Genomic DNA, 12,159 nt, shown 5'->3' with positions numbered 1-12,159 from the left:
ACACACTGGACCTTTAAAGTGCAATGTGAGGGATTACAAGATTGTAATACTATTTGAAGTATACTGAACCGTAATTATCACTGTAATTATAACATTAGCTTTTTAAATTAATTTTAGCACATTAGATCAGTTTATTTATATTAAACTCAAACAACGTGTGTGCCTGAGACTACAAGCTCAATTTACACATTAAGTAGATCCACCTTTTGGAAACCTGCCAAACTTCTACAAACTTTTTTCTTTCAGTTTTCCATTCCCTTCTACCAACATCTTTTTTCTTTTTCTTTTTGCTGTGCGGAGCTTTTTTCACAGCTTTCATACAGTGCATGCATCACTTATTTTGGTGGCTGGGGCCTCGATTACCTGAATTTTTCCATCGCTAGAACGCCTGACCATCGCTAGAACGCCTGACCATTATTTTAATCGATAATTAACTGAGAACCCACAGCAGGCCAAACGTTGCTAAGCTGTTCTTGTCCTTCGGCTCTTAGTATGCTTACATCTCTTTAAATGAAGTGCCTCTGTGTGTTTTTATAATGAAAGCTTTCTGATGGGTTTTACTGCCAGTTTTCTCCAGGTTTTTAAGCAAGCAAGAGCATACATGACCCTAGCATGTCAGCATGTACTTTACTTAAATTATAGCTCCGGTGCTTACCTTGGTACCTGATGGCAATGCCAGTGGATGTGCCCGCAGCATCTGTGGTCAACTCAATGAAGAGATGCCTGGACGTGCTGAGTAGACCTTCATTGGGCAGATACTCCACCTCGTACGAATCATACAGGGCAGTTGCATCTATGCTGTTACCATTCTTAATCAGCAGCCTGGAAGAAAGGGAACAAAGATTAATTTAGCAGGGTTCTTCCTGGTAATGAAATCAATACCTGAGATATTTTGGAATTAAAAAATTGTGTGATTAATAACGATGTGATGTGTAATTTGATGGCGTTGAGGAGTTGCCCACAGAGAATTTGTACCAACTCTACTGAACTTTTTAGCCTTGTATAGCTCCTTGTTTGGAATTTTTTGCAAAATTATAATCCCAGCCAACTTCTCCTCTTATCCAAAGCCGTCAAATACCAACGCTGCTTTGTCATACCCCTTGGTGTCTCATATGGAAGCATAAGGGACCCTTTAGCGTCTGTATGAGCTTTTTCTCCCTAAGTCCCACCCCTTTTTGCTCTGTGATCTAAAAACTGTTGGGCAAGCCTCGGTAAGAACTTCTGTCAACTTTCTTCTTTCCTGTACTTTTATCATGCAGTGTGTAAGGCTAATCTATGTTGAAAACATGACCAAATCTTAAAGCTGGTCAAAAGATAAAAGTGACATATATATATAGTCACCAAGAACCACCCGTCAGGATTTCTTGTAATTTTTGGTAAAATTCTATGGCAGACAACAATGACCCAGCACAATGTTTCATGGTGTATTGTCATCAGCAGTTGACAGGTCTATTTAAACAGACTCAGTTTTGATCCGCTGAATGTCACAGGCCTCCACCGCCCCCACCTGTGGCTCTGTTCTTCCATGGTTCCCCATGGAGCTCTGCATTGATCTCTGCTGGCTCTGCCTTTGATCACTTCAATTATGCCTCTCAGGTAGCGAGAAGAGTGTGTACCAGAGCGCAACACAGCCTTGATGTCAAAATAAAATCTGTATTTACATTTATTCTCAATGTTTCTATTCACACTGACTGAACTGAAGCCGAATGTGAAACATGTTCTTCCCTTTTGGTTTATTTCTCTGAAGTGGTGAACTGTCCTGTTTCCTCCCCCGATTAGTTGAAAACAATGTTAGACAATGAATACAAATCAGTTCAAAATGAATTGGAAAAGTCAACAGATTCTGCTACATAATTAAGAGATCCGTTAGTAAAAATGCTCTGCTATCCCCCTAAAAATACCCAGAGATTTACATTAGTTAGTGAAGGCAAGCTTTGACTTGTAATTTTACATTTACATTTACATTACATTTTCTACCTGAGTATGTAGCCAAAATGGCTGCCTGGAATTCCTAGATTGTAGAAAAAATGTAAATCTCAATCTTTGTGGTAGAGAACAAACCAGGACTGTGTGATAGTAGACATGTGATTTTAGCAAGAATTCAAAAGCATAACTACTATTAACCCATTAATGACTAAAAACTATATTTAGTATGTTAAGAAAAAGCCCCACAGAATATTTTCTGTTGGAGGTGGAAACACAAAATCAGCTGTTGAGACGTGATGTGCTACACAAGACAAAACCAAATTTTTTTGATGTCATATATATTTATAATGCATTAATTGGCACTAACCGATTTTCACCCAGTTATATCATGACATTCACCCGTCATTCAATCTTAAACTTAAATCAGTGATTTGTGTGAAACTGGATGATATTTTATGGAGAAAATATTTTCAGTTTTTTCCTGCTGGGGCTCAGCAGCTTCCCAGTGAACACAACCTCAGAGACAGACAGAGGCCAGTGAGAGGACAGCGGTATTGAGGCGATTTACTAAGTTTGCAGAAGTCCCTCCCTAGCTGGAAAATAAAATACAGTTAAGTGGGTTACTTGAGTTACGCAAGTTACATAAATGTGTGATCTTTTCCTAAAACATAACCAAGTAGTGTTTTTGTGGTTAAGCCTAACCAGAGTGTGACTGTTTCACAATGTTATCCATGCAAGCTTTATTTTGAAACACTATCATCACATATTTATTATTGCTTAACTTGACCATGGAGCCCTATGCGTCCAGAAATGACACTAAAAGGCACCTACACAGAGGGTTACTGACAGCAGTATTTGATGAGTTGGGAATGAGAATGTGTTTACCAAAGTCATTGAAGTGGTGTGTACAGAATGACCAATAAAAGCAGGTGGCAAGAAATTCTTTGAAATTCCAGTAGCCAGTACCTCAGCTCATTACACTACCACCTCTTACACTCATGCCAATTCTCTGTCTTCTCCACATCATCACTTCTTTCTTATCTTTCCAGCTTCCTCAGAGTTGTCCAGATGTCCTTCATGTCATATCTGTGAGGTCTATATTTGTATCAAGAGTGTAGGAGCAGCTCAGAGCAGCTATTGGCTGCTATACAAAATGGATTATTCAGCTAATTTCCCCCCTGTGGCTCTTCCTTGCAGTCCTCTGTAATGAGAGCCCCATGCTGCTAAAATGACACTCTACTGTCACCGCTATGAGCTGCACTGACAGCCAGTTGTTACCCTGCGGAGTCCTCAGGAATAATGTTCTTCCAGGGACAAAGCTGAGGGTACGAAACACGAGAGGTCTGGTGATTGAACATAACTGAAGGAACGTGCACAAGTAAAGAGGAAGGTACATCACTGTTAACAGAGAGTGAACAATGAGACACACTGGGCTGTAACTAGCTCATATGTTCTTCTGACATTATAAAATATCATCAATTTGTGAAAAAGGAGGCATTAGATTCTTATCAAAGTGAAATCCTCTGATGATAATTTCCCAGACTCAAACCATCACTGCAGGTCATGTTCCAGAGCTATTATCTTCCTGTTGGTTGTTTGTCATTGTGAGTATCCTTAAATAAGCTTCTTGAATGCATTTTACAATTTTAAAACTGTATGCCTGGTGGCTTTAAATACGGAAGCCAAAAACGTCTGTGCTTGTACTTTTTTTAATGACGTTATCTCGAGATCACAAGTTAATTATATTGTTAGCTCAAGATAACAAGATTAATCAACCCGTTATCTTGAAAAACAAAAACAAAAGGTTGTTTCCTCTTATTACATATAGTGTTCATCAGAGATCAGGAGTGTCATTCCAGCATGCATATAAATGTAGCATTAGTAACAGTAACATTAGCAACATAATGGACAATGCATGGAGGAATGACATGCAACATGAGTTAATATTCATTGACCGGTAAAGGACAAAGTGCATGAAAGGGATCTTTAAGCTCATTTCATGAATCTCAATCTTCTCCTGGTATATTTTGTCAGTATTGCATCGTATTACCAGATGGACAGAGCACTATCAGATGGACATTCTGGTAACAACTCAGTTTTGAATCCTCCCTGACAGTGATCTTGAAAGCTGAAATCAGGTCTGATAAAAAAAGTGATCTCCATGATCATCCTGTGATCTTGAGAAAACAAAAGTCATGTTGTGATAAACTGTCTTGTTATCTCAAGATATCAGCCTTTTGTTTTGATTGGTTAATTTATCATATTTTAATTCATGTTAATTTTATCATGATCTCGAAATAATGGCACTAAAGATGTATTTTCAAGCACAGCCGTTCTTGGCTACCGTACTTAAATGAAGATTTACATTTTATACATGGAAAATTCAATAAAGTTCATTTTACTGCAAACCTAATACAGAGGTTGTGTGTTTATAATGTCCAACCATCCTCGTACTAAAGCTGAATGCCCAGCTTACCGATCATCATCCTCAGCCAGTGCCACCTTCTCAAAGTGGATGTGCAGCCTCTGGCCCTCAGGGGCCTCCAGCAGCCAGTGGCAGGTCAGGTTGTTGCTGTAGTTGCTGGGAAAACCAGGAGAGACGATACGACCGACTGTGACGTTCCTGATCAAACCACCACAGGCAGCTGAGAGAGGAGAGGATGACATGCAAAAGTGCTCTCAATTTTCACACTGCACTGAAAGTACAGCAGAATTCACAAACTCACATCCCCCATCAACTTACTGAGCATAGATTAACCCTTTTAGCTGTCAGTACAGACAAACAGGATCAGGCTAAAAAAAAATATCTGTGAGATTATGTTACATTCTTTTTTCACAACATCAAATTATAAAATATTAGCTGGGAGTACAAACTAATATTCCAATATTCTCACATTCAGTATCATGTACTTTTCCACAGCACGAATTTGATCAGTACAACAGAGTCATGTCATACTCACCGTTCTGCTTCACAAGTACTGTTGTGATTTACAAATCAATGCTTCTCCTCTGCTGTCTCTCAAGTGCTGTTAAAGTTTCTGTCAATACAATTTGACACTTCCTGCAGATGTTTCACATTATGAGCCTATTACAAACATTACAGATGATATTTTACTGTGCCTGTTCTCCCTCTCAACCCGTCAAATATGGCAGCTTGGTCAGTGGCCCTACACTTCAAAGTAGGATGCTGTAGATTTTACTAGATTAGTACGTTTTAGTGTCATTTCTGGATGAGCCTGTCTGGTGTAATGTTTTGATGTGCCACTGAAGTCAGGTGATGTACTATAAAGAGGGAGAAAGCCGGCATATGCAGGTGGTTTGGGGTGGATGGATGGCTTAAACAAGCTGTTCATGTCCCGGTTATGGACTTTAACCCAAACCACAATCTTTTCCTAAACATAACCAAGAAGTAGCTGTGCCTAATCCTAAACACACTGTGACCATTTAAAATCATCAAATGTGAAATGTTTCTCAGCAACCTTTATTTTAAAAGTCTAACCGGACATTGAATATTTATTATTGCTTACTCGACCGGACTTTCGATATTAATTGTTGCTAACTAGACCTGCACATGCAAAACTAATGCTAGAGGGTATCTACAGTGTCCTAGTTTGAAGCTTGAGGCCACTGACCCAGTTGCCGTATTTGACGAGCTACAAGGGAGAACGTGTTGAATGTGACACATCTACTGTATGCAGGAAGTGTTGCGTTTTGTTGATAGTAGCTTAACAGCAACCAAAAATAAATGTCAAAATGGAAACCACTAGAAATAATTGGTGAATGAAAACAGAATTTGTGTTTAAAAAAAAGTGGTACTAGTGGAATTAGTGATATCGAAATATATATATATTATAACTTCTCAAGACAAAAGGTAAATATGGAAGATGTTAAAATAAAAGCAGGTCAGAAAACAGAGAGGCTTCTCACTGGAATATAATTAGATATACAAGTTGTGAAAAATAACATCAAAGAATTCTCTAAATCTTAAAAAAATAATGTTCCCGTTACTCAGAATAATCCACAGACTTCACTGTAAGCAGTTTTCACTGGAATTGCTTTCTAGCAAATAAATGGTCCTCATCAAACCTGTCGACAGTCAACAGTATAGCTCAATATCATAGGAGGTAGGTGAGAAAATACTGGGTGAATAGACCCTTTAAATTGAGCACATAATTACTGTATGCTGTAATTTGTCCAAAAGTGGATCTTAAAGTGATTCATCAATTACCCATTACAATAGATTTTGAAATTCAACAGCATGGAGGGAGCCAAGGAATATGTGCGAGAAAGAAAACCGATACAATCAGATTCATCAACACATACAGAAAATCCATCTCCAGCTATAGGAAGTGTTTGTGTGTGTGTGTGTGTGTGTGTGTTGTTTCCCAGCTGATCAGGTCAAGGTTACTCATGCAGACAAAGCTTAATTAAAGTAGAGCAGGAAGAGTAAACCCAGTGGCATCCTGCCCAGCCCTCAGTAATCACACCTCGATACACCTGCTTTATGCTGTGACACACACACACACACAAGCACACAAACACACACACACACACATAATCAAGATGGCAGAGATACTGATGCACAGCCACACAAACTCCGCCTTTGAAATTGCTTTCAGAGAAACATTCCCTGAGCTGAGAATCAGAGTCGATCAGAGTGGTCAGGAGTAAAATGGTCACTTATTATTCATCAGCCAGCCTCATCGGAGCAAAGAAAGAAAGAAGGAAAAAAACATTCATCATCCTCACACTCCTGCGGGAGTCCAGGTCTGTCTGTATCTATGTCTGTCATGCAAAAGGACCAGAAGGTGCAATAGATAACTCTTGGCTGCATGTCCTCTAAAGAAAATTACCCAGAATGCTGTCAGAGAATGGCTTAAGCACAGTAGTTTAACAAAACAAAAGCAGCGGGCCAAAGGGCCAAGAGTATTACTATTATATATTCAAGGCTAATGTTTATTATGCTAATAATGTTGTTATATTGTAATAATAATAGTAATGCTAATACTATTATGTACTACTACATTTCTGTTTACAATATCATATTTATAAAATAATTTTGTTTTTATTATGTAATATTTGTTATATATACAGATCTCAATTAAACTTTCATCATTTCAGATGCAATACACAATTTGTATTCATTAAATTCCTAAGCAAAATATGGATTATGTATTGTATGTATGTACGATTATGTATTACGTGTATATTACATCTGATATGTATTATTATATAAGATACATAATGATGAAAATAATAATAATAATAATAATAATAATAATAATAGTTATTATCATTCTTATTCTAAAGAAATACATTAGTTTAATCAATATAAAATATTGTGCAATTTTTATGTTATTATTATAAATAACATTTATTAGATTTGTTATATTTCTTATTGTAAATATTATGTTAAATTATTAAGGGATAAAGTAGCAAAATGTGAAGGTTAATAATGCAAATAATAATAATAACTTATATTTTCTACATTTTATATTATTTAAACAATTACATAATATATTATTAAAATGATTAATTATTAAATATCAGCATGTACTATGGAGATTGCAAATGGTTTAATCTTTAAAGAGAATCAGTTTAAATATCATACATCTCTGATGCAATCTTTTTGTCTTTGAATGAATTGTTCTTTCTTGCTTTCTTCAGTGACAACAGTATGTGGGTAACAGTGATTCATACCATTAAATATAGTCTGGTGACCTTACCGAGGCAGTGTGGTTCCTTGCCACTCCAGTAGGGAGTGCTAGCATTGCGGCAGGTCAGCATGCTGGGGCCTTGCAGCTGGTAGCCAGTCAGACAGGAGAAGAAGGCCTCCCCTCCAGAGTGGAGACTGCTCACTGAGACGTCACCGTAGAGGGGCCGCTGGGGGAAGACGCAGCTCAACACGAAGGCTGCAGACAGAGACGGACAGAGACAGAGAAATATAAAGACAGAGAAAGAGGAAGGGAGAGACACAAAGGGAGAGAGAATTAAGCCGAAAAACAGTTGAGCAAGAGCTGAGGTTTGGTCTCAGAAGTTGAAAGGGCTCAGTGAAGTTGGTTTGAGCTAGTCATGTGTCACACCAAAAAGAGCTTCCTGCCAACTTCCATACAGACACCCCAGAAAGCTCCAAGAATGAAATTGGCTTGTTTAGTCTCTAAATGGTTTTGGATTTGTTGCGAGCAGGAGAAACTGAACCCAAGAAATAAATTCTCCAAAAGCCAGGCTCTAACAACTCCTTCAAATTTTGGTGTGAGCATTTGTAACAGCGTAAATTTGGGGAAACAGTGTATCCTCATTTATTTTACTCATTTAGCACATTCACTTTGGGATTACGGTGTCTGGTCATTTAGAATACACTAGCACAATAGATTCACCCAAACTTAAAGGGACACTTAAAGGGACCCATTTGCATTAAGCTTTGTATCGTTAGAAAACCCCAAGTTCATTGATTTTTTGGAATGGAGTCGTGCACCCGCATTGCTTTCATTTCCTGAGACGGAAGAATTACGGAAGTTTCAGTGTTGCACTTCCTTGCTTCCCAATGAATGGTAAAAATCGTCATTTTGCATACACTGGAAGCAGGAAGTCCTCAAATATCTTTTGTAGAAGGGGGGTTGAAGGACTACAAAACACTTTTTTAATAGGACCCACAAATTTCAAAATTTATGTTAAACCATTTCGACTACATATATAACCCACTTTCAATAAAGATGAATCTTTTCACGGGTGAAATGCTTCTTTAACTGTGAAAGCAGGAGCAAAATCTGTATTTTGAAAAGCAGAGCCCCCGTCCTCAGTGGATGTTGATGCAAATCCAAAAGCTGAACCAAAAACACTGAGGTGAATACCAAATAATTGTCTTAAATAATAGTTCAAGAAATGGACAAAGAAAGTCCAGTTGCTAAGAAACACCTGGTAAAAAAAACACTACCTGTACTCAAGAGGGAACCTCTGTGGCAAATGAACCCAACACAGAAGTGCCACAACCTGCAGTTCCTCCATCCACTTGAGGCTGGCTCCAGCAGTGAGTCAGTCTCCATCAGACTTCATATTAAAATCCCCAACTTTACAGCAGAAACGTGTACAGCCTGATACATTTTGTCTCTATAGCTAATTTTCCCGTTACTGTATTTATGACCTTATTTTTGTAAATGTGACAGAAATCCCACAGGTCCTGACTTTCCAACTGTCAGAAAGTGTTTAAAATAAGCTGTCTGCTTAAACAGAGGTAAATAAAACAACAAGTGTCCAGTGGAAAATACACAGCAACACAGCGGTGACATTTAGTGTACTGGTGTTCCTCTGTGGCTACCACCTGCTGGATCTGTAAGGTAGCATTCACACCCACACACACTTGTACAAAGACCTGTCACATCACTGCCAATATGTGGGGAACATATCCAGGCTGGCTCTTAGGTGACCAGTTAACTAACTGGCTTTTTTATTGCCACTGATTTGTCTTCACTCAGCCTCCTGGCGTTCGGCCAAACATATTAATAATATATTTCTGCTAAAGACACTGATCCATCTCACTGTAATTGTCCTAGTTTTTTATTGTTAGCCCTCGGATGGCTTGGCAGTAGCACTGCTATTGATTCTGTCTGTTGGGGACAGCGCTGTGCCTCAGGCGAGGAAATATGTAGGGAGATTAAATAGGCCAATAAATGACAACCTACGACCTCGGCCGCTTCCAACACTCTGTTAGTGCTGAGGGATGTTTGCCAGCTCTATAGTGTCCCACAGAAATAGAGATAAGAAGAGCAGTGTTGGTCTTTGTAGTATTTCTCATTAGAGCAACATCCCAGACTAGTGCTGCCATAGCAGCAGCTGCTGGAGCTGTGTCCTATCACTCCCTGAGCTAGTCATTACCTTGGTCAGCTGTAGCTATTTTATATCCAGGCCAACCAAAAACTATGAGACTCACAGGCTCACTAGAGACTAGAAAAGAGATAAAAGAGCCATCATGGTTGCATTGTGGCATCATAACACTGGTGCTAACAGGGAGCTTTCACAGAGACAAATTGCCTCGAAGCGGTAAAATGGCTTCTATATGCTACATCACTTGTCTTGTCTTCTTACACCTTATGGCCATTTATCATGTGTTGGTTTTAATGAAAGGTTATTGATAAGCAGTGCTTTTGTTTTTTTCTCTGTCATACTAGAGGGTACAAGTTGATCTACAGTATGGTGTTCAGCTTAAGTCTATTGGATCACATGGGCACAGGCACCCCACAGTTTTTGTTGCCTGACCTGCATTAAAAATAAAAATAATTATGAATTAGATCAGATCACATATTTGAATGTAATAAACCAATTACATGATGTCTAAATTGCATAACCAGAGTTGCTGAAGAATATTAAAATAAATAAATAGGAGGCATTTATATTAAGAGGCAATATGAATGTAACTTTTATGCCTTTGTCATAGCATGTAGTTTTAGTCTAGTTCCAATTAAAAATCCAATTAACAAGTGGAAATTCAAATCAGCACAAAGTTGGCAACTGACCCAAAATTCCTAATGTCTGTATAATATTGGTAAACTAGATGTTATTTTCCATAACCTGTGCTAGTGGGAGCATGTTGTACAGGAGAGTCCCACAAATTGAGCTTTGGGGAACTCCGTATGTCATGTTTACACGCTGAGATGTGTAATTACTGATCTACACAAAGCAGAGTGGTAGAATTCATATCAGTTCAGCACTGTGCCAGTAAAGAATGACTAGTGTAGAGGACTGTATAGGCACCACTGACACATATTTCTCTGGTGTTTTCAGTGATATACCATTTTGTGATTAACTCTGAATATGTGAATGCACTGAGATAAGTCATCTTAAATAAAACACAGGAATGATCAAAGAAACAAAGTTCCCAGAGCCAAAAATGTTAAGACCCTTGGAGATGGGGACAGTGCCAGTGGCAGATCAGGGGTTCGTATTTTTAAAAAGAGGGACCAGAGAATGTCTCCAATAATTTGGGTCTCACACTCTGACGCTCAGCCTTCCCAGGAAAGTTTATTCCAGTGTGCTGGAAAAGAAGATATTCAAACAGGAGTCCAGTAGGTGCTGGCCTCCAGTTTGGGGACCTCACTGCATCTGTAAGTACTATGACTTTCCGAGACTGTCTATGGCTCTTCGGTCCAAGCCCATTGGTTCCTATAGTTCCTATTTAAAGATTCAGTATACTGAAGATATAAAATTATCTCACAAATATAGCTTAAAAAAAGCCTAGTAATTTGGTTTAAAAAGCTGGCCACTGTCAAACAGGAGAAAAAGTTTTATATGTTGTCCCCCACTACAAAGCAGATGAATAGGCACAAACAACAGAAGTCCGGCTGCATCATACTGACCTAATAGACATTTATATGGAAACTGAAACTTATACTGTAAATAATGTGTGCACATTCATTTCAGAACCTTATTTTGAGAAATGGCCAACATAAATGTTACACCCTGTGTACTGTAATATAGCAAACTACATACTACTATTTTACATTTTATGGGTAAATATATATTTTTCTTGGTATGTACATTTTTACATTTGAATTTCTAGTACTGCTAGAATGGTAAAATCTCGGCAGAGTTATCAGTACTTGTACTTCAGTAGGATGTATTACTGTTTCCTCTGCTGCTCCTGAGCCTCTAAACCAACACATGAGCAATAAGCCAGCTCTCTCTTCGGCCTCCAGTGTATCTAATCTCACCTCGTGGCCACAGTGTAGATCACAAGGGAAGAGCAATAATTTGAGATGTTTAATGATCCCCTGTAGCTAGCGGATGTAAATTGAATTTATTTACTTTGCATCCGCATTGTGCTCCGGCTTTGATGTGGAATGGGTCAAACTTCATCTCTAATCTCGTTTGCTCCCTCAGAGCATTTATTTCTTCTGACTGTTGGCCTTGCATTACTGTGAGGAGCTGACAAACTCTGCAGAGATTAATGCATCGTACAGCTCCGTTTCCGGGCTTCACTCTGGGATAGCTGGGATCTCTGTGCCACAGAGTGGGCAAAAGACATTTAAAAGAGTTTGCTTGTCGTGCTTAATTTATGGTGCATATATGATGATTGTCTAAAAAAGGTAACTCAACATTTGAGCCCTAAGCAAGATATATCAACGTCCAGTTGACTAGATTGCCTTCCAATGTGGATAGTAGAGTTGTTCCGATTCCGATACTGCTGAAAATGCTGGCATCAGTATCGGCAAGTACTGGAGTTCAGGCACCGATCCGATA

At 38.6% G+C, this 12,159-nt stretch overlaps 1 protein-coding gene across 1 annotated transcript in view; it reads right to left on the bottom strand.

Annotated features, from left to right (window-relative positions):
• Positions 1-12,159, bottom strand: part of sez6b (seizure related 6 homolog b) — a gene marked incomplete in the record, with an annotated part of 173,318 nt that overhangs the window by 30,900 nt on the left and 130,259 nt on the right. The window contains 3 exon segments of the mRNA XM_035680353.1: positions 656-822; positions 4,403-4,571; positions 7,653-7,838. Coding sequence (XP_035536246.1) covers positions 656-822; positions 4,403-4,571; positions 7,653-7,838 — 522 coding nt within the window.

This window comes from Morone saxatilis, unplaced genomic scaffold (assembly GCF_004916995.1).
Source record: "Morone saxatilis isolate NCDOM2014 unplaced genomic scaffold, NCSU_SB_2.0 Contig8, whole genome shotgun sequence".
Lineage (NCBI taxonomy): Eukaryota > Metazoa > Chordata > Actinopteri > Moronidae > Morone > Morone saxatilis.
This window is presented reverse-complemented; position numbering and strand designations above follow the sequence as displayed.